The 24,207-nt window shown below is 39.2% G+C and overlaps 1 protein-coding gene across 3 annotated transcripts in view; it reads left to right on the top strand.

Moving 5' to 3' along the window:
* Positions 1-24,207, top strand: part of KCNIP4 (potassium voltage-gated channel interacting protein 4) — a 1,115,095-nt gene that overhangs the window by 585,805 nt on the left and 505,083 nt on the right. Inside the window, exon 1 of one of the 3 annotated variants that reach the window (XM_025887750.2) lies at positions 12,848-13,050. The exons of the other annotated variants lie outside the window; for them this stretch is intronic. Coding sequence (XP_025743535.1) covers positions 12,951-13,050 — 100 coding nt within the window. The 5' untranslated portion in view covers positions 12,848-12,950. Of the gene's footprint in view, positions 1-12,847; positions 13,051-24,207 lie in introns of those variants that run through there. 3 annotated transcript variants of the gene reach the window in all.

Here is a 24,207-nt window from a genome sequence, read left to right as displayed (position 1 = left end):
ATGAATCTAAGATGCCTTTTCCAAGTAGAATAGAATTGTAGAGGCTCATTTCTACCCTGGGTAGCAAGAAATTCATTATTAGGGTCACTCTGACTCATGATGATGCTGTGAACTTCTAATTTATCCCAGGTAATGTAGGCAAGGATAGTACATAATTGAAGTTCAATGATAACACAAAAGGCTTTTTTTAAAAAAGATTTTATTTATTTATTTGTCAGACAGAGACACAGCGAGAGAGGGAACACAAGCAGGGGGAGTGGGAGAGGGAGAAGCAGGCTTCCTGCAGAACAGGGAGCCCGAGGCAGGGCTCGATCCCAGGACCCTGGGATCATGACCTGAGCCGAAGGCAGACGCTTAACAACTGAGGCACCCAGGCGCCCCACAAAAGGCTTATTTTAACCATGAATGTCAACCTTCTTTCCTAGCAAACATTTGCATAAGCCAATGAAAAATAGCCAAGCTGTCTGTGCATCCATTTACCTCTCTCTCTTGCATAGCTTCCCTTTTGGCGACGCTATTTACATGGCATAAAATAGTCAAAGTATGATGAGAAGGGACTATGCCTTTCTTGTGAGCTGGGGAAAGCTTGTGTTATTTTTCATGCTCATGGCAGTGAGGATACATGTAGGCTTGAGGCAAACTCCAGATTCTATTGATTTCATGCACATGGAAACAATCTGCAGGTGGACCTGTGGCCAATCACTGCAAGCTTCAGGAGCTCGCAGTTGATGGAGAGCCACAGATGACAGGCATGGTGAAGTAAGAGAATGAAGCTACCATGTGAAGCTCCAACAGCTGCCAAGATGCTCATCCCTTCTCCAGGGTCCACGGGCATCCAACACGAGGGCCACCCACCATTTTCAACAAAGCTTACCGATAAGGCTATGGTTCTAAAAATGCCATCTGTTCTCATTCTCACTGGTGCAGAGGATTGAAAGGGTTGGGTCTGAGGGCAGCCAGAATTTAAAGGGAATTCACAAAAGGGGAGCTCCAAAATGTTTGAGCAAGGGCAGCATCATTAGAAACACTGCAGAACTTCCCAACGAGGCTTTTCTGAAGGGTAGAAGACCCATTTGGATACACAAGTCCTGACAATAAATACTCACACATATTGGCTTTTTACTTTCTGATTTTAATAGTTACACCTTTCATTTTATATATATAAAAGGAATGAATGTTTGCTTACTTACCAGGTTGTTGAAATTATCTAATTATTAAAAAAAAACCTGGTTGATGAAAATACATATTCGCCTATTTGATTTCTTCCATGAATTCTAGGGGTGTGTGTGTGTGTGTGTGTGTGTGTGTGTGTGTGTGTGTGCGCGCGTGCGCGCGTGTGCGCATTTTCCCTCCAAAGAAAACAGAGTCATAGAAAAATAATTAAAAATGTTTTTTCTTTGGTCACTGAATAGCAAGTACATTTTTATGGTTTTATGTTAATTAATCAGAATGACTCCTATGCTTATTAATAAAAATGTGTTAACTTTATGCTGAAATCATTCGGGTTTAAAAATTATGAAAAAGGGACTGTTGGCATCTGAACTGAGTTTGAGCAGATCCAAGATATTGTACAAACAATATGAATGCTCAGCATCTAGATCAGAAGCCAAATTTTCTTCCTTGCTAATGACAAGCATTTCCATCCCACAAGAACACTAAACCACAGTTTTAGTGTCTCTTGAATGGCTGACCATCCCCGAAGTGTGACGGCCAGAACCCCTCATCAGAACAAATTGATGTCACCTGTGAGAATACCACGTGAGGCAGTGTGGGTTCCTAGAGAAAGGGGATAGAGGAAACTCTAAGCTGGTTGTTCCCAGTGCCGAGGCTGGCCACTATAGAGTTGCTTTAATAATGTGGAAGGCTACATCAAACCGCAGGAGGAGGGGGGAGGCTAGCAAATAGTTTTTTCAAGAAAACAAATTTGGATGTTCAATAGAGCAAAAATTTAATAGAAAATAGCGGGAAAACACAATTTTGTGGATTAGCCATTGTCTTAGAACCCCTGGATTGTTTTGGAATCACTCTGCATTTTCCAGTTTGACTAGCTGTTCCATTGGATGAGCTTCATACTTGCTAACAAACTGGCTCTTAAAATATCTCCTTCTTTGTGCATTAGTGTCATCAGGCATCAAGTTGCCAGGTTGTCAGTGGTCTCACTTTTCCTGCACAGAAGTGATGAACGAAACTCTTTCACACCAAGGTGTTAGAGATTAATGTTTTCTACCATTTAAGTTCTTTTCAGGACACCTGGGATACTTAATGTGAAAAATTAAAATGTTAATGGTGGGATTCAAGATATGGTCATTCTTTACTGGAGGGCTCTGCGTTTGGCTTAAGTCCTGCCCTACAGAGAGCTTGCCCTTAGTTTCTCCCTTCTTTCCTATTTCTCCTCCTTCCTGCCTTCATTTACTATCACTTTTACTGGTCAACTAATGTATTCCAGTCACATGGATAAATACTGAGGACAGAAAGGCAGACAGGATCCCTCCCCTCAAGCACTCAGAGTTTCATAGAGGAGATAGTTATGTCAACCAGCTCATGAATCTTGGAAGGATCATAGTTAAGTACAAAGTGGAAAGAAGAAGGCAGTCAATTTTGTTGAGGAAGGGCCTTGTGAAAGACCTTACTCAGGTAAAAATATTTAAGCTGATTCTTTTTTTTTTTTTTTTAAGATTTTATTTATTTATTTGACAGAGACACAGCCAGAGAGGGAACATAAGCAGGGAGAGTGGGAGAGGGAGAAGCAGCCTTCCCGCAGAGCAGGGGGCCCAATGTGGGTCTTGATCCCAGAACGCTGGGATCATGACCTGAGCTGAAGGCAGACGCTTAAGGACTGAGCCACCCAGGCACCCCTGAGCTGATTCTTAAATGATGGATAAGAATTTCTCAGCATGGAAAGGAAGCAATTGCAGAAATCGGCCTGGCAGTTTGGCTGCAGCAATAGTTCAGCCTGAATTGAACACAGGGTGTGAAAACAGATTGTCAGGATATGAGGCTGGAGTGCTCCTCAGAGAGGTGGGAGGGACCTGGTGTACCTTGCTGTGATTTGGGGATTACATTCCACAGTCAGTGAGAAACCACTAAAAATTGAAGCAGGAGAATGACATGTGGGTCGGAAAAGGAAGAGAGGCTCAACAGAATTTTATCATCCTGAGACTATCCTGGGTGAGTCTAATCTAATCAAGTAATCCCTGAAAAGAGGTCAGCGAGATTTGAAACCTAAGAGATTTTCCCACTGTCTGTGATGGAGCAAATTGCCATGTTGTAGAGAGAGCAAAGAACCCAAAGCAATTTCTGGGAACTGAGAGTGGTCCCTTTCCTACAGCTCACAAGAAAGTAGGGCTCTCGCTCATGCATCCACAAGGAAATGAATTCTGTGAGCAACCAGTGGTCTCGAAGTTGACCCAGACAGAGCCTCGGATAGGACCATAGCCTCAGCCTACACTTTTGACTTAAGCCTGAGTAGAGGGCTCAGCTCACCTAATTTCAGACTCTTCATCCATCGAAACTGTGAAATGTAAATTTGTCTTGTTCTAAGTCACTAAGTTTGTGATCATTGACCTTCAAAAGTAGGAAACTACTCTGTGTACTCATGCCAGAATCCAGAGAGGCATTGTCCTCAAAACCAGCAGGTCATGCTTGCCTGACATATTTTGATGACCGTTCAAAAATGTTTTAATCTGTTGTTGGCTGTATATAAATTCAACATAGCATGCATTCAGTTATCTATAGAAGTTGATCTTTCCTTCTTTGGGGTCACTTTCTGTTATTTAATAAATTCCATTTCCATTGTGTTGATGATGATTTTTCTTTTTAGTGTGGTCCTACTAAGGGCAAGTCCATATGTATGTTTCACATAAATCATACACTTGATTATTGTGCAAAACTTGATTCTGGCATGATATCATGGCTATTATTTTGAAATATTCTTGTTGAAAAGCAAGGTTATTAAAAAGTGATTAAGTTGGAGTTGTTAGTAATTAAACTATAACATAAAAGTTACATGAATAGTTGTCAAGGAAATTGTGCATTATTTTTCATATTCTTATTTCTTTGGTGCAGTAAAATAAAAAGATAAACAATTTTTATACTCTATTACTGTGAGGCAGTACAACATATCAACTGTAATGAGGAATAATTTGTTGGAAGGAATATTTGGAATGAAATCTGGCTAAATATGTATCTGCGGCCTAAGATTTCCATTAAGCAGGGTTAAAATCTGTAGAAATTGCCTTGGGTTTAATGATCACATAAATAATCCTGTTTCAATTATTTGAGTCTTAGATAATTTCATAATAAATGAATTAGGCATCAGACAACTTTGTGTCTTTTGTTACTATTATAGTATTGATTTAGATAAAGATTATCCCCAGCGGAATAATGGGAAAAGGCTCCATGTGGCTGCTGTTTTGTTTTTTATTAGATCTCCAACTAAAATATCTACTTTATCTAAATCAGCTCACACTTCCAGCCATCGGCATCCATCAATTGCTATTTATTTCACTTTGCTGGGTTATTAAGATGGCTGTGTATCAGTGTTTTCCCTCATGTAGGTGGTTGCATTTGGAGCTAAAAGGGGGGATGTTCCAGGGATAGATTCAGGAAAGGAGCTAGGATATGTAGCAAGGCAGAGAAGGGTGGAAAAGTTGGCTGTCCTGTCTCCATTTACATTGCATCTGAAGCTCCCTGGTGAAAGAAACTTGTGAGGGATGCATAGAATGAATCATCAAAAAATACTTTGACAACATGGAATGGAAATTGTGTCTATTCACAAACAATTTAAAAACATCTTACTTCTAGTAGGAGAAAGAAACTTTCTAGAGAAGTTTGAGAAATGGACGGAGCTCCTATCTATTCTTAACTATGTTGAGTTTGTGATAGGTGTGACTCCCTGCTAGTTTTTAATAAGCTGGGGAAATGTGTCCCTGGAGGCTGTGTTTCTTACCTGGGGAGAGTGTTGCAGCAGATTAATGCAGTGTTTCTCAAGGTGTGGTCCAGAGAAGTTCTGCCCTAGAATCCTTGGAATGTTTGATTAAAAAGGAGATTCATGGGCTCTACCCAAGACGACTAAATCAGAACCTCTGGGGAAGGTCTGAGAATTCACATTTAAGAGGATCTCTAGATAATTCTGATGCACACTAAATTTTGAGCACCACCAGTTAATATATATGTAGAGCAGCTCTCTGTTCTCTCTTGCCAGTGCTGGATAATATCGCTACTATTTACAACTCCCCCCATTTCTCTTCAGTCCTGTAGCATGTGATGCACAGGTGGGGACGATGAGGCTGATGGAGCAGTGGAATATGTCCTTGAAGGTGAATTTCCTCAGCACACGACAGGACTCTTGGAAAATGCGGTTGAACCTGAGTAGAGTCTATGGTCTGATGATACACTAACACATCATTGTATCTTTCATTCTGTAGAGTGTTCCAGAAGGGAAGGTGACTAAGATGTTCTCAAAAACCAGTGCCCAGGAAAGTTATTTCAATGTGTATATATATATATATATATATATATAATTTGCAACAGGGATACCTAGAGAGTAATTTTCTTGAGATGAGTGATTTAAAAGCCAAGGCATTATAAATGAATAAATTATTCCTGTACTTAGTGAAGATGGGTGGTAGTCTTGATGAGTGAATGTGAGCAATGTGTGTTCTCTAGAATCCCAACTCAACAGAAGATACCTCACTTCTTTTTATCTACATGGCGACTGGGAATAATAATAGTATTAAGCTAATTGAGTTGTTCTGTGGATTTCTTGAGATAATTCATGGAAAACGATTAGAACGGTACTTGACATGTAGCAAGGGCTCAATAAATAATGCATTCATTGAGCATTTACAAGGGGCTGGTGTCTGTTCTGAGTGCTTTGCATGAATCATCTCAACAAGTTGCCCGAAGTCATGAAGCTCTAAAGTGCCAAAATGGGGATTTGAACCCCAGTGTGCTCCTAATCTCTACATTATCCTACTAATTCCATGAATGTGGGTCGTTATTTCTTCACACTATTACTGAAATAAATTCCTCATTTGATGCCTTGCTGCATGGTTTTAGTTCAGTTCATTTTGGAAATCCAAATATCCTCCCTATTCCCTCAATCATGGGATTTAGCCAGGCTTCTTTTGGATCAAGTAACTGCCAAAGGAGGGAAATGAGTTAGAAGCAGGCAACTGTTGCTCATTTTGCATGTTGGAATGGAAGATGGCCCGAAAAATGAGGGAAGAAATGTCATGAAGGCATTGGAGCAAGTGATTTGGCTGGCTTTGAGTATTTTCCAGGCACTGGGTGAATTCTCTGCCAAGATTAATCTTACTCTCCAGTTGTCATACAATGCAGACTGCCCTCTGATAAAAAAAAAAAAAAAAAAAAAAAAAATCACCACCTAATGTCTGTATGGTATAAGCCCGATGCAATAAAGTTGACCTGGGTTCCATTCTCCTACCTCCTACTGCCACTCAAGCCTAAGTGGGTACTTTCTGTATTTGCTTCAAGGTCCACCAGATGCCGCCATGGATTAGAGTTATTTGCAGTTGTATCTAAAACAGTATTTTCTCTTGATCTCTGGGGTCAGACCTGAGTTCAAATCCTGGGATGGCTATTTACTGGTGTAATCGACGAAATCCTCTGTTCCTCAATTTCCCCTTGTACAATGGAAAGAATAATGGCGGCCCCCTTGTAGGGTTTATGTGAGGATGGTATGAAAGAATTCATACAAAGTACTCAGTCCACTAGTCTGTCAAATAGTGATTATCCTAAAAATATGAGCTATGATCATCTAAATTTTGTTTTAATAGATTTTACACTTTGCAAAGACAGGGGAGAGGATTGTTATTGCCCACACACCCATGTATGGCACCTGGACCAAAACTCTAACAAATGAATAAATGATGAATGATCAGAAATAAATGGAATGAAGTTTCATTTTTGGACCAGGCTAGTTATTGAAGCTCTGACACTAGGGTATGGAGAAGCCTTCCCCTACCTCCCCTTTGGTTAATACCATTCCCAACCTGCAGTCAAAAAAGACACGAATAAGCAGAATCCCTTTCTTCTCTGCCTCAGTTCATCGAAGGGTAGCCTCATCTCTCATTTTGGAAGGAAACATTCTTTTTCTTCCAAAATCCGTACTGCTGAAAACAAAGCAGAAATGGGTCCATTTCTGCCAGTAACTGGTGATTTTGACTAAACTGCACTTTAGTGATATGCTCTGAAGTACAAGAGTAAAAGTGTCTGAATTAAGTGTGTTTATTTTTCTGGGCACAGACCAAGGAAACCTTCATGTGGCCATAGAGATTTAGTGACTCCCCAGATTGTTTTGTTGAACTTTCTTTTAAGCAGTGAGACCTGGGACTGCCTCTAACCCTCCTCATTCGTTTCTTGGGAGAATGCCATGCGGAAGCTTTTGGCAAACTGTCATCACAGCATTCCTTCCCCCCCATCCACTCCCAGGGCAGGGGCATCTGCATCTAAAATGGCATCAGTCCAAAAAGGGCAAACGATCTTTCTAAAAGTCTTAATGAAGTGTTGGATACTTACCTTGGTGACGTGTGTATGTTCATGAAGGGAAGCATTGATCGAGTGCTTAGTGTATACCTGGTTCTTCACATGGGGAGTATCCTGAAGTATACAACTACCAGGCTGACTGGCTTCTGATGCTTTGGGACGTGGAACAATTGACCAACTCTTCCCAAGCCTCCATGTCTTCATCTGTGAGAATGAAATCTTTATCTTTTCCAAGGAGTGGTCAAAGGATGGGACAGCCAGTGTGCTTAGCCCCGTGCTTGGCAAAGTACATGCTCACGGAGCCTAAGTGTCACTTACAACTGGTACGGCATCTAATCTTTACAATACTCCCGAGGGAGGGTGTATTGGTCCCATTTTGAAGAACAGCAAACTGAGTTTCAAAGTCTAACTTGAATGATGTCAAAGATCTGGAGTCAGTACCAAGGTCTCTTTTTTCTATTGGTCACTCTAGTATTTCTCTCTTGAAAGGGAATGTCAGGCTCTATAGGAAGAAAAGATATTGGATGGATGCTTTAATCTAAGTCTAAGCTCTGACTTGAAACTAAGAGTTATTGACAAAGCCACCTTCCCGATTTAGACTGTGGTGTTCTTTCAGCTGAAAATCAAAGGATGGGAGTGGATGGTCTCCAGATATTTCACACCCTCTATACCAGTGGTATTTAGGTATTTGGGACAGGGAGACCTTCTCTGATGCCTTCATTATATTGTTTTCCTTGGTCACATCATCAGGAACCACAAATCCCACTCACATTAAATGTTGAGAAAAAAACATGGTCAAGATACTCCAGTGGGCAGTGCTCATGACTCATCTTAAAGAAAGCGATCGGGAATGCACCATGCTATGGGTGGCTTCTTCAACATAGGAGAGTTTGCAGAAACCTCGCAAGTGTCCACAGGCAGACCTCGCACTTTAGATAATAGAGAATGGGGTCCTGGCAGATCAGTCAGAGAGCAGGTGGCTTTTTAAGGAAGGTGAGAGTCTCAGTTACATGATTCATTCAACAGCTAGTCAGTTGCCTCTTATGTGCCAGGCACTATTCTAAGTTCAAGGGTATCCTAGCAAACAAGATGGAAAAAAAACCCTGTGCCTTCCTAGGCAGGAGGTTGTGTTCTAGCAGGAGATGTCAGATGAGCAAATAAACAAATATACATGTCAGTGGTGTGGTGACAGTGCTTTGGAGGAAAACTGCACCTTTTCAGAGGGTGGTGACTCCAGGGTTAGGGGAAGGTATGGTGTTCCAAATAGTACAGTCAGCAGGGACCTCTCTGTGATGGGGATTTTGGAGCCAAGTTGTTTATTCATGGAGTGATCCAGGAATAAGCATTCCAGTTGAGGGAATAGCAAGAATAAAGGCCTGGGCTTAGGATGCAACCAATCCAAAAGGAAACCTACAGGCTCTGGGAAGAACAATACAGTTCCAAGGGAACACAGAATATCCAGACCCAGTGGAAAGACCCTCACTCTGGGAGTTTTCACTAACGACCCACCCACAAACAGTTCTCAGCCCAAGAACAGCAACCTTATTTTATTTTAATAAAATTGTCTGTATTTAAGATGTAAATTATGATGTTTTGATATATATATGGGAAAATGATTAATTATATATCCATCTCTTTACATAGTTACCTTTAATGAGAGCACCAGAAATCTCTCTTAGCAAATTTCAAGTACACAATACAGTATTATTAACTATAGGCATCACCCTATACATTAAATATTGAGAATGTATGCATCCTACAAACTGCAACTTTGTATCTTTTGACCAGCATCTTCCCATTTGCCCCACCTTCCTGCCCCTGATAACCACTGTTATACTCTCTGCTTCTGTGAATTCAACCTTTTTTCTATTCCACATGTAAGTGAGATCATCCAGCATTTTTCTCTTGGGGCATAGCTTATTTCACTTAGCATAATTCCCTCCATGTTCATCCATGTTGTCACAAATGGCAGTATTACCTTCTTTTTGAAGGCCATATAATATTCCTCTGTGTGTGTGTGTATCAATTTCTCCATTAGTTCATTCATCAACAGACACTTAGGTTGTTTCCGTATCGTGGTTATTGTGAGTAATGAATCAATGAGCAGGAGAGTGCAGGTATTCAAGTACTGATTTCATTTCCTTTGGATATATACCCAAAAGAGGAATTGCTGAATTATGTGGTAATTCTATTTTTAATTTTTGGAAGAAACTTCGTATTGTTTTCCATAATGGCACTACCAATTGGATTCCCACCAACAGTGCCTAAAAGTTCTCTTTTCTCCACATCCTTGCCAACACTCTTATCTTTTTGGTCATACCCATCCTAACAGGTGTGAGGTAAGACCTTATGGAAGTTTTGATTTGCATTTCCCTGATAATTAATGATGTTGAGTGCCTTTCATGTGCCTATGGCCGTTTTTATGTCTTCTTTGGAAAAATGTCTATTCAGGAACTTTGCCCATTTTTTAGTCAAGTTGTTTTTGTTTATTGTTTGTTTGTTTGCTATTGAGTTGTATGAGTTTCTTATATTTTTAGATAGTAACACTTTATCAGACATATGGTTTGCAAATATTTTCTCCCATTGTAGGTTGCCTTTTAATTTGTTGATAGTTTCTTTTGCTGTGTAGAAGCTTTTTAGTTTGATGTAGTACCACTTGTTCATTTTTTTATTTTGTTGCCAGGACATCAATTTTAAATACGAACACAAAGGACCTGGTCATTGACTTTCATTTACTGGGCAAGTTGAAGGGCTCTACTGAGTTCCCTTGGGTAGAAAAACATAGAACAATCCCCTTTGGAGACCAGAGGTGATGTGTGTTTAAGTAATAATAATCCTGTGAAAGAGCAGGAAGGAAGATCCCAGAATTTACTTAACTAGTAGTCTGGAAACTTCTCATGTGGCAAAGTTACAGGGGTTGGTGGATTAATTAGAATGTCACAGAACAGTTTAGGAGGATCATTTGGGGTATAACCTTCATTCCTGGGCTGATAACTACTTGTGCCAGTGTTTGGATTTTTAATTTGTTTAAAGCTGTGTAGAATAATGGGGGAAAATATTGGGCTTTGAGTTGAACAAATCAGAGTTGGAAACTTGGTCCTATCACACACCAGTGGTATGACCTTGAGCCTGCTATTTTAAACTCTCTGAGGCTTAGTGTTTCTCTGTAAATCTTATCTAATTATGCCTATTTTCAGAGTGGCTAGGAGGGAAAAGCAATGTATATAAAGGATCTGGTATATGGTAATTACCCAATTAATGGTGACTATTGTTATCCAACATGTATCTATTCGATATATCTATGAACTGTAATGTGCCCTTCATGGAGGCATGTGGGGAACATAAAGGTAAAGAAGGCATGATTTCTGCCTTCTAGAAGCTTACTCGTTAAGCTGTGAAGATGTGTGCTCAAGTGGCTGTCATATAACATAGCGTAAGAGAAAAAGGACTGTAAAGACGCAAAAATGGGAGGGATTTCCTACAATTCTGCTTGAAGAAGTTTTCTGGGAGAGTTTTAGGAACTTGACAGGCAGAGAGGGTAAGGAAAGGATTTTCCAGACAGATAGTGTTTTCAACAAAGCTTGGAGATGGAGAAGCTCAGAGTGAGTTTGGGAGAAGGAAGCTGAGCTGTCAGGTAAGGCAAGGGACTGAAGTTATGACAATGAGGTGCAATTCTCAAGATGGTAGCAGATCATGGAAGGACTGGGATGCTGTGCAGAGGAGCTTGGACTTTATTCAGTAGGCAAATAAAGAGCCATGGAAGGGTTTTTTTAAGGGAATGACAAGGGGAGGGCTACAACCTAGAATGACTAATTTGGCAACCCTGTGGTTTGAACAGAGCATGGAGAGACTTGTGATAGAAATAAGAGCTAGTAGTGATTGAGCTCTCCCTCCGTTCTAAAAGCATTATTCATTAATTCTCTCAACAGTATAATGAAAAAAGTGCTTTTAGCATCACCCTTTATACAGATGAGCACATTAAGGCATAGAGATGTTAAGTAACTTACCCAAGGTTACACAGCTAGTCAGGGATCCTACACCTGAATCAAGGCAGTCTGGCTCTGGAGTCCATACTCTGAACCATTACACTATATTGCCTCAAAAGTCAGCCAGGAGTTAGGGGTGCCTGCCTCCTACCTTGCTTTGCCTTTGTCTGATCTTTCATGCTTTTTCTTGGCCCTAAGTTTGTTCATCTATGAAACAGGAGACTTGGATTGGCTTTCCGAGATGCTTTCTAACTCTGTTTTTTGTTTGTTTGTTTGTTTTGTTTTGTTTTCAAAATTCTGTATTTTAATGTGGACCTGATCTATTTGGGCAGTAAAGGGGGAGGGGTGAATGAAGTGATTGTGCAGGATAAAGACAGAAAACTCCAAAGTTTTGTTTCTGATTTTTTGTTGTCGTTGTTGTTAAACTTTTTCTGCCTCTCAATTTACTTAAATCAATTAAAAAAAAAAAAGTATTGGAGGTACACATTGAAAAGAAGTATTTATTTCAGTGTATCGAGTGGCAGTGAGCTAATGCATAAGGTACCCGCTAAACTCTAAAATTTACTGATGTTAAGAATATTTGTTAGTTTGTTGTACTCATGCTCTGAAGCAGTGTGATAGATATTACTCAAACAAGAATATGAGTTCACAATGACTCAGACCCAGCCCTAGGATAAGGCAACTTATTGAGAAGAAAATAAATCCTGGTCGAGTCTCTAAAGCCTCATTTCTCTCTGCGCTCAGCTAGTTGGGGCAAAATGCACACTTGCTTTTCCTGACTAGTAAACAGTGTTTCTGGAGCCGCCGAATCCAAGCTGTCACTCCGCCTCTCTCGGCATTTTCAGGTTTCTCTTCCTATTTCAAGATGCGGTGTTCCCTAGGTCTCTGCAGCCGGAGTCCTGCCCTTGCTTAGTTTCCGTTTCCAAGGCAACTGGCCAGCCCAGAGAAGCCTCTGGCGGGCGCGCTGGTCCCGGAGCCGCGGAGCCATCACTGATCACTGCCGCGCGTCGCCTTTCCTCGGGACCGTCCTGGTGACCTCGGGGTCTTCGGTGATCTGCGCGTTACTTCATGCGTGGCTGTCTCTGTGTGTAAGAGTGGTAACAAGGAAGCCGATCATTCTGACAGGCCCCACTTAATCCGGCTGCCGCTCCTTGCCTCTGCTACACTAGACAGGATGAATGCGTTTCTCTTATTCACGCCCTTTCTCCCAGCCTCTCCGTCTCCTCTCCTTTGCCTTCTCTCTCCCCCCCCCCCCCCTCTCTCTCTCTCTCTCTCTCTCTCTCTCTCTCTCTCTCTCTCATCCCCCCTCTCTCTCTCTCTCTCTCTCTCTCAACCTCTCCTCCTCCCCTTCTCCTCTGGCAGAAGCCTTCTTAATGTAGTTTAATGGCTTTACAAAGAAAGCCAGGCAGAGGAGCTCTTCTCTCTGGCTGTGGTCGGACCATGACCTAGCTGACCATGAACTTGGAAGGGCTTGAAATGATAGCAGTTCTGATCGTCATTGTGCTTTTTGTTAAATTATTGGAACAGTTTGGGCTGATTGAAGCAGGTTTAGAAGGTAAGGGAGTGCTTTTTAGTGACTTCTAAAAATTCTGTTTTGCAATAAATTTTCTTAGGTGAATGTGAAAGGCATCTGAAATGAGATCAGAGAAATATTACTCTGGGGTGGACATGAAGACAGGCAGGTTTGTCAGAGTAGGGCAGACGAATAAAATAAACTTTTTGTAAGTTTCAGTAGCGTTTTCAGAGCAGAACATTGAAACTATGAGAAACACTTTGAATCAAAATGTGAGAACCAAAACTGAGGAAATTAAAGGTTAATCATTGGTATGTCTGTTATATTGAGAGCATCTAGTCCATGTCGATGTTAGATTTCTTATTAATCGAATATCCCCTTTTATTGCGCGAGGAAATTTTATTTGGGTATGTTGTGAGGTCTATTTGTTTGTTGCTATGCAAATGCATTCATCAAATGGGAATAGATATACATTTATTATAATTTCTTATGGTTTAAGATTAGAGCCTAAATATGACAGGCTTTTTGTAAGGTTGTCTTGAGAAGTATTTATAATATTACCTCTTCACATTTCAATGTAGAGTGTAAGGGGCAGAGTCCCCAACTCATGACAGATTTTAACATAGATTCCAAATGGCCATTTGTATTTCAAGTGCTGCTGTGTATATTCATCAGAGGCTCATTCTCCTATTCTCCTTAGCAATCATCTCTTTCTAAAAATAAAAATAAGCTGTGTTCTTGCCTGTATTTTTCCTGAATTAAATGTTTCTTTGAGAATCTGTGTAAAGTTAGGTTATTATTTTCTTAGTGCCCAGAACACATTTGAGAGCATGTTTGCATACAGTTAGTTATAGTTTCTCTAAAGTTGTCAGAGCAATTTTAAAAAAGCATCCCTAGATGTTATGTGACATAGTTATGCTTTGATATTCGTGTTGCTTCAAATTTTAAACTTGAGTAAAAATGCAAATGTTTTAAATGTATTTACGTTCACAACTAATCCAGTCTTCCAGAGGAAGACTATCACATGTGACATGATTGCATTTACAAATAGCAAACATCAAATTACAGTTAAGTGTGTCACTCTGATGTAGGTTATCGGAAACCTACATTCGTAACTCGTTGTGGGGTAAGGGATGGTGGAAAGCAAGGTTTTTAAAGTAAGTTTGCAGAATGCTCTTTTAGAGCCCTCAGTGATGGAAACATGTATAGTGCTAAAAAGAAAATAAATTCTAAATTCTGAAAGTAGTGACTGTTCTTTAAAATTGATTTTATCTTGTTCATCGTGATAAAACCAGTAACCTGGTTTGGCTTTTCTGTTCTTTACTGTGTTATTTTACCTTGCAAATGTGACAGGGACCTCCCATTTTAGTGGACTGGTTTTTGGTTTTTGTTTTGTTTTGTTTGGGGTTTGTTTGTTTGTTTTTTGTTTTTTTTTTTTTGAGTCTGAGAGTAACATGGAATAGTGTGTTTCTAGCCATGTGGAGGGACTTGTTTTACCTGATTTCATCGATGGTGTGTGGTCATTCTTTATACTCTTTTGTTGAGGGCTTTTTCTCTGGATTTTGGAATCAAATCTACTGTATTATTAGTTTTGTTTCAGGAGCACAAACATTTACTTTCCCAAATGAGACCACGTGTTTCCTTCTTCTAAAGGCTTCTAACCTTTATGAAACTATTTTTTTTCCTTTTCCCGATTACTTATATTCCAAATTGTATTGATTTGTATGAACGGTTTCTTTCTTGTATTTTATATTTTGCAATGTCAGCATTTTCCAAGCTAATACTGTACTAATACTATGGAGAGAATGTGTTGTCTAGTAAACTTCAGTAAAAATTTATATCTGATTTATTTCCAGCATTTTTTTAGAAAAGGTATTTTAAAATAGTAAAATGTTGATAACCACACAAAGGAGGAATTATATTTAATTTGCAAAAGTTGATAGAAACAGAGAGCAATAGTGCTTTCCATTTTGAAGTTTGTATAAGACTTATTTCCAAAGTGAATGTTGGAGTCAGAAAACCTTCAAAATAAGATTTAAGTTGGCCACATACTTTGCTTAGTGGAGATATAAAGCAAATGAATGGACTGAATTGTTTATGTTTTATTGTATGTGGTTTGAATCTATAGATCAGAATATGCACACTCTGAAGTTATAGCCTAATATTAATTAATGAAAACAGTAAACAGTATTTAATATCAAAATAGCATCTTCATAGATTTTCTGGAACTTTCTTAAAAACAAACACTGATGCTCATTTCATTCAGATTTATTTTCACATAGGAATTTCCTTCCTTGCCCACCATTTTACATATCTAAGTTGGGGATAATGATTTCTTTCATCTTTCTCAGTTCTGGCTGTTCAAGGGTCGTGTTAAAGAAATATGAGTATTAAGTAGAAAGATGTGAACCTAAGTTAAAGTCCTGTGAGGATGATTTTGAAATTTTTTTCCTAAACAATTACACCTTTTCTCCTAACCTTATAACTGTTCTACAGCGTAGGTATCATTCAGAATGTAGTGTTTTTTTTCTTTTTGTATTTATATGTAATATGCATTGTGTTCTCAAGGGCATATATATATAATACTATGTTTGCAGAATGTAGTTACTATCTTGCCTCAAATATATAGAAAGTAAATGGACTTCAAAATAAATTGGTAACATTAAAGTCTGAAATATTTGTTTTTGGTTGTCTTTGAGTACTTTGAGCTCCCATTCTTTGTAGAGGAACTGGGGATTAGGTCCTGGATGTCCTGGGTCCTTCTGTTCCAGTCTCTGTGTGATGTGCATAAACACGTAATGCTACATGTAGGCCCATGGCATAGATTTATAAACAAAGTGAGTTGCATTTAGCAGGTGACATTATTTAACATGAGAAAATAAAAACAACAGTAGGAATAAAGTTTCTTACCCCTCCTCTGCCACTCTCTTGTTTTCTAACCTCGGATAAGCCACCTTATGTCTTCAGTTGTCTAAAATGGGAAAACTGGACTTGAAAATCCCCATGGGACTTTCCATTTCAAAAAGTTTATGAGTCTATCAGGTATTAAAATTTAGTCATTTCTAAATACATATCCTTTCTTATGAAATAGGTATCAATGGCCACTTGGGAATTGATATGCAGTGCAGCTTGAGGCTGATCTTTCCTCCTCTTCCTTAGTGGGATAATTCATCATACTTCAAGGAGATTTTCATTGTATTTCAGGAGAATAGAGAAATGTCCTTTCCTGTAGCTCTAGACTTTGACATTTGGGACTGCTATTTTAGGCATCCTTGTGGTAGAGTTTTTCAAAATTTACACGGAGTTCCAATAACAAATAAACACATCATGTTATGATTTACTAACATTTCAAAGGTCAGTTGTTTTGTTTTTTGGTGTTTGTTTGTTTGTTTGGTTGGTTTTTGTAATTCAGTTAAATTTCAATAATTTTTCTTTTTAAACAAAGTAATCTTAATACCCGGTCAGTATGCATACAGATAATAGTTTCAACTTGAGCAGTTTTGAGCCTATCACACAATGCCAGAGTTTTGAATTCATAAGCTCTCTCTTCTTCTTAACGAGGAGTTTAGGAAGCTCCACAGTTATGCTGGTTTGGAAAACTCCTAAAACCTCACAACAATAAATTGCCTCTTTTCCAGCTATAAAAATGAAAGTGGTTTTCTGTTAACACATTCCAGGGAGAAATTGAATCAAAATTTTAATGGCAAAACTATTTCATTATCTCTATATGCAACACTGGGCTGTGAGAATATCTACTTTTCATCCAAATACGTATTAAATCATGCTGAGGTAGTTACTGAATTAAGAAAGAACCATCCTTCTCCCTACTACCAACCTTAGTAAAAGGCAAGATTGTACAAGAATGCAATAACACACATGACTTGAAAAAAATCACTTTAATTGATAATTGTCTTCAATAAAAAGACAAAAAGAAATCAGCTGATAATCTAAGTCCTTTGTAGAATGAATATGCATTAGAATTTCTTTTGTATTTATTCAGCTCACTTTATTTATCAGGTATCTGTAATACTGTAATGCAAGCTTCCTCAAGAGGCCTAAACAAAGTATTAGCCATATACACAGAGATGGATCTTTGGAACCAAAGTTCTTAATTCTCCTGTGCTGTTGACAGAAGTGTGGATGTGTTGGGTCTGTTAATAAATTGGGTCAACTGGAAAACAGTACTGACTATGTGTACATTTCATGATGCCTACTGAGGACCAAGGGGCTGGAGATGCCTGGAAGGGGGCTATTATTTCCATCTCAAATAGATTGTTTGAAAATCATAAAGCAGACTCTTTTTTTTAATTCTCCTGACATCCTGCTTTCCTAAATGCAATGGTATTCCAAAGCTGATGGGTATTTGAATGATCAGAAAAGTTTTTCCAAACTGTAATGTAATGCTTAAGAAATATAAACATAATTTATGGTGATATTGTAAAACTGAAGCATACTTTTTACACCACTTAGAAACGGAATATCAGGAATATTTATACCATTTGAATATCTTCAGGGTCTTTTATAGTTAATATTTCCTTTATGTCAAGAATATTAATGTCTAAAAAGTGACTAAGGAAGAGGACTAAGTATATTCAGAGCCTTAGTATATTCTCACACTTAGAGACAAACAAAGATAAGATGATTTATACTGGAGTAGGATTTTGGAGTAGGTGCACCCGCAATGATTTAGAGCATAACACAAGCCTCAATGGGGTTTGAAGCATGATCAGGATGATCATCGACAGAAAACACACTCCAGCCTTTATCAACAGATATAGAGCAGAAGGAACACAGAGCATTCTAGTTACAGGGAACAGAGGGCAACAGAGGAAGAAAGTTTTCCTTGGTTGAGGATCTTTAGGACAAACAAGGTGAGAGGAGGGTTACCTATGCCATGCCCTGGAATAACCATACCAACCAGACCAGTTTGCAGGTGTTCGTTCTGGTTTACTGGTGGATAAAGTGGAGATTCAGAAAGGTTAAGACTTCGCTCAAAGTCACAAGGGAATAAGTGAAGGAATCTGGATTAGTTCCCATATCTTCATGGTGGCAATGGTCCAGATGGTGTTCACTATGACTACAGAAGATAAATATGCAAAAATAAGATAAAATGTACACAGATAAATAGAAGCCACACCTAATATAAAACCTTTCTATACACTAAAGAATAAAAAAAAATAGTTCCTTTTTAAAAATTTGATTTCTTTTTACTTCTACGTAGAGGCATCTATATAAAAACGCAGTTGTGATAATCAACCAAAACAAACAAACAAACAAACAAACAAATAAATGAATAAGGAAGAGGGCAGAAAAGGAAAGATACATCTATAGATCACATAACTGAAGTTCTGGCTTATCATGGCATCGTGAAATGGAAAGTTCTTCAGAAATTTGCAAATTCCAAAGCAATCCTTCCATCGATGAAAACACTGAGTCCCAGAGACATTAGACGACTACCAAATGACTTGTTTTTGACAGAACTCTTCTCTGCAGAGAAAAAAAAATCTCATGGATTACACTCAGAAAATAAACTTCAAACATGATCTAAGATCCACAATATATTTACCCAACATAAGAACAGCTCTCCTAAGTTATTTTGCTAGTGGACCAATACCGTAAAATTCAAGGATTCTAAGACTTGGTTGACGGTAAGTTGATTCCTGGTGTAGTTTTATCATTAGCAATAGGCACTACCACAAAGGACCCTTAAGCTGAGGATGTAAATTGAGGTGTTTTTCACCTTGATGATTTGTCTGAATAAGTTAATGGTAGAGAATTGTTACCATCTGATAGCCATTCAGTGTCCCAGTGGATGAATTTCTGGAAGGTCCAGGCTTAATACCCAGTAGATATATAGGTAAATCACGAGGGCAGTTATCCTCATTGTTCTTCACTCTGATTATTAAAAACAGGAAGCTAAACCCCTTACTCCATTCACAGCTCCTACCATCTCACAGAACCTACGTTGGCCTCCCCATTTGAAATTCACCCCTATCATCCAGGCTTTTGGATGTAATTATTTGAAAAGCCTTTGAACAAGTCAGGAGACTCATCATCAAAACAAATCTTACTGCTGACACAGTACCAATTGTAGGTTCCATTTTTTACAGAGAGATCTTGGAGTAGAGATGCTAAGAGCACAAACTCTGAAGCCAAAATAATTGGATTTAATAATAATTAAATCCCAGCTCTCATACATATTAGTTGCCTTGATGTCAGCTCCCCAACCTTCTATACCTCAGTTTCTTTATATCTTAAATGGGAATAACCATAGCACTTCCCTCTTTTGTTTGTTGTGCGGATTGGTCTGAGTTTTTATTTGTGTGGGCGTAGAACCCTGTGGATGTTTTGAATGGTTTGTGTGTTTGGCCATTACGGCCAGGCGCTATCAACTTTTCTTCCAAAGAAAGGAGGCGACCACTCAATATCTGAAACTAGAAGCTGAATTCATTGCTTGCTAAGCTGCACTTGTAGGGTGCAGTTGCTCAGAGCAACTCACTGCCAATGTTTTACAGGGTTTTAGGCTTTTCAAAGAGCAGTGTCTACTACTAGGAAGTTGTCATTGATCAATTTGGTTGGATTTAAAACTGATTCTGGTGGTACTTGTTACTCTAATCAAAAACCATTCATTTTCTTTCTTGAAACTACAGTACAGGAACTTCTTATTTTCATAGTAAATAATATTTAAGATTATTTATAGAGCAACTCCTAAGTGTCAGTCACTGTTCTAGACACTGGGGATGCAGCCTTAAGCAAAAACACAAAATTTCCTTTCTTGCTAAATCTGCTAAATTTTGGGATAAACTATAAATACTATAAAAATGTATGGAAGACAGAGTAGTTATAGTAGAATTCATTCATTCATTCATTCATTCATTCATTCCCTAAATATATGTGCCTCTACTTTGCTCCATACATTGTTCTGGGAAGAGTAATGAGCACAATCTAGGTTCTTGAGGAATTTATGTACTATTGAGGAAGCAAAACAAAAAGATAAACACGGGATATATAATCAGATATTTAATAGAGACAAGTACAAAATATAATGGGGGTTAGAAACAGGGGTGTTATTTATAATAGAATGGTCAGGGCCACCTGGGTGACTCAGTCTAAGTGTCTGACTGAGGTCATGATCTCAGGGTCCTGGGATCCAGCCCCACTCAGCAGGGAATCTGCTTCTCCTTCTCCCTCACCCCCGTTTGTGCTTGCTCTCACTCTCTCTCTCTCAAATAAATAAATACATTTAAAAAAATAGTGTAGTCAGAGAAGGCCTTTCTGAAGAACTGACTTTTCTGCCAACACTTGAAAGAAATGAGGGTGTGAGACCAGTAGAGTCTAGAACAAGAGGATTCCAGGCAAAGAGATGGCCGAGTATAAGAGCCTTTGGCCGGAAGTGTGTTTCTTGTGTTCAAGGAGCACAGGAAGTCTAATGGAACTGAAGCAGGGTGAGCTAGTGAGGGTAGTAGAAGCAGTAGAGGGATGGCCAAGGTCATGTCATACTGGACGATTATAAGAACTTTGAGTTTTATTCTTATTTATACTGGAAAGCTACTGAGAGATTAGGATAGGGAGTGTCTCCAAGTATTCCATTCAAGTTTCTTTTATAGGCCTTGATACCAGTGTCCAGACCATATCTGCCTACACCAGTCTCAGCATGGGATAGACAGAAACCCCTTTGCCCTTCCTCAGACACCTGCCAAGACATTAATTCATTATCTTTTGTCAGAACTCTCTTACCTGGAAAAATGGCCTTTATTTCTCATGACCGATCTTTCACATATGCTCAGGCTAAACTATTCATTCCTTGTGGTAAAGCTAGATCTGCCCTTCCTCCAGCCAGCTGGGGCAAGTGAGCAAGTCGCCTTCATTTCTCCTTACCAGGCTGCTTCGAGATCCTGGGACATAAACCCCACTCTTAATTGCATCTACAGGACCATTGTAAATTGTTTTAATAAGACTTTACTAGAGAAGGCATTTTAAAAATTTCAAATAATATTCCTTGAGCACCTGCCACAGTGGGAGTATTATGACAGTGAAGGCAAAAATGCAAATTTCACAAAAAAGGAAAGTCATGTTGTTTTCCTTTAAGTAACTCCTCCTCCCCCACATAGTAGCTTCAAAGATAAATATTCAAATTGGCATATTCCACACTGAGATGAGAATAATGCATTTTTATCCCAAATATTTGTACTACTAATATTTTTGGGGGGAACTAGCAAGAATCATAGCGACTGTAGTCCAGCCCCCTCATTTTATGAGTAAATTGAGGCCCAGGAAGGTTAAATGACTTGTTAGAAATGACAAAACTAATTGGTAGCCTTAGATAGCATACTAAGTACATCATCTGTGATTGAGTGAGAAATCATATTCTAGGTGAGGAGGTAATAGTTTTATATATTTATTATATCCAATTTTTATAAAACCCTGTAAGAATAATCTCATTAGCCATAATTACAGGAATTCTGGCTCTTTATTTACTTAAGACTATATTGTGAACATTTTTCCATCGTATTGCTATTTTCTAGTTTTATCGGGTTATGCCCAGGAAGACACGGGACTTTTCCAGTACGTAAGTAGAAACAAGACTCCTGACAGAAACTGATGAGATATGTCAAAATGTGATCCACAATGGTGAAGACACAGGGTAAATCCAAGTACCTGGTGCTCAGGCATTGAGGAAGCCATCAAAGGAACATAGGAGTGGGGCCTCAGGTAGAGAAGTCCCAGATCAGGTGAGCAAGAAGACGGTATCAGTTGCTAGGAACACCAGTGACACCTAATGAGCACTTTGTTGAATGTCTGCCAGGCACTGTGGCCAGCATTTTGTATGCATTAGTCATGTTGACAATAAGTTTTATGAACCAATTATATAATTGAAGATTTAACAAATGAGAAAGTGTTTGTTGCAGAAGTTTTATTTATTTTTTTAAAGATTTTATTTATTCATTTGAGAGAGAGAAAGACAGAGAGTATAAGCAGGGGGAAAGGCAGAGGGAGAAGCAGACTCCCTGCTGAGCAAGGAGCCAGATGTGAGGCTCCATCCCAGGACCTGGAGATCATGACCTGAGCTGAAGGCAGACTCTCAACCATCTGAGCCACCCAGGCGCCCCTGTTCCAGAAGTTTTAATCCTGGTCTAAGATCTAGAAGTGGTCCATCTGGGATTCATATCCATGCCATCGGGGCACCTAGGTGTCTTAGTCAGTTAAGCATCTGGGTCCTGGGATAGAACCCCTCCCCCTACTTATGCTTTCTCTCTTTCTCTCTCTCTCTCTCTCTCTCTCTCTCTCTCTCTCTCTCTCTTCCTCTCAAATAAATAAAATCATTACGAACAAAAAACAAATCCATGCTGTCAATCTGAGAGCACAGGTTCTAAACCATCACGTACCTGTCTTTAGATAGGGCTTGGTCATAGTCAAAGACAGAATTATCTTGGGATAAATGAAGCTTAAGCTACAGAGTCCCTCAAGTGTGTGGGCCCCTTCCCATTCATATTTCAAATAAAGATCAACTTACATGCCAAATTTTGTATATGTGATTTTTAATTTTTTTCTTATAGAAATTTCTCCTTCAAGTTATATAAGATTTAGGCCCCACAAAACCAAGAACCACCCCTATTGTGAGCTCAGAAGGTCTTGCCTTTTTTGTCATGGTTAGAGTTCATGGCTAGGGACACAGAAAGTAAGACCCATCCTGCAAGACAGGAAGCTGGATCTGAAGTTCCCCTTAGGGGTTCTCATGTCTCTGCCTATTTCTGTGGCTACTCAGACTTCATGACTGACTGACTGCATGAAGATAAGATCATTTGGCAGCATGATGTTTCTAGGCCTTGCTCATGGTGAGGGGAATGCAGTTCTGTTGCCCACAGAACTGACTCAGAAACTAGTTGGGCTTACACCTGCTGGAGGGCTTCAGGGGCCAACTGACAGCATGGCTGAGTGGAGAAAGCACAGACTTTTACATCAGACAGATGTGGATTTGAATCCTACCTCCTTCACTTACTAGTTGATCTTGGGCTACTTACTTCATCTATTTGAGCCTCAGTTTCAGTGTATGTAAGTTTTTCATTGTTGGGAAGACTAATCGCAATGAGTGGACAGTGCCTGGCTCTATTACTGTGCTCTACAAATGTGGTCATTAGTTGTTGGATCCCATGTAAAAGCCAGATAAGACAAAGACGAAGGAAATGAAGCATAAGCAAACATCATCTATTATTTATCATTTATTTTATTTGTGTATCTAGATATATGCTATAGATTTGGAGTACCACCCCCTAGAAATCTTTGTGTTTGCACTGTCCTCCTCTTCATGGACCCTTTCATATTCATAAGCATCATTCATTCATTCATTCAACTTATATTTGCCAAACTTCTACTAGATGTTGTTCTAGGGACTGGGCATACGACAGGCACAAAAATAGAGATCCCTGCTTTGGTAGAGGAGCTGGTCTTTGTTGCAGCAGAGAGTCTCCTTCCCTGCATTATGTGTTGGGAAAAGCAGAGAATATTGGTGTCAATGTGCATACATTCATAATGGGAAGTTGAGAGACATTGTGTCTGATTGTTTTCTTCTGTTAATATGAAATGGGGTGAAGTGAAAAGCATTTGTGGAGTGGCAAGTAATGGATGTTTTAAGGAGACAGAAAGTGCAGTATGGTCTTTTCAGAGCCTGGGGAAGTGAATTTACTGAGAAAATATGAGAAGATTACCGGGCAGTGCTTAGTGCCCATTTGACGTCCGTGGTCATAATTTTAAAAGAAGACGCGCCCTGACTTGAATGAAGTAAGCACCCTCATGCGTACATTGCTACAAGATCATTCTTTCTAGATACGTTCAGAGAGAAGGGCAGAATAGGGTAACAGGTAGGAGAATGGGAGAAATCACAAGGAAATTAGAGAAGATATGCTTAGTACAACCCCCAAATATGCAAAAACGGATATAGAGGCTACAGAAGACTTGAAATTGAACCAGCTGGGAATTGTGTCCTCCATTTGTATGATGAGGCAGAGGACAGTGACTGAAAATCTCATCTCTCAACTGCATGGTCATACATCAAAATATCTCGTAAAATTGCTTGGGATGGGCTTCCAACAAAGTGTTTATAAACACTGGTGTATTGTGAAAATGCTTGAGAAAATACTCTCAGGCTGCTCTTCAAACAGCTGATGAATTCCCTAAAGTTGTATATGTACTGTGCCTTCA

This window comes from Callorhinus ursinus, unplaced genomic scaffold, assembly GCF_003265705.2.
Source record: "Callorhinus ursinus isolate GAN/ISIS: 27379988/994484 unplaced genomic scaffold, GSC_fseal_2.0 scaffold4, whole genome shotgun sequence".
Lineage (NCBI taxonomy): Eukaryota > Metazoa > Chordata > Mammalia > Carnivora > Otariidae > Callorhinus > Callorhinus ursinus.
This window is presented reverse-complemented; position numbering and strand designations above follow the sequence as displayed.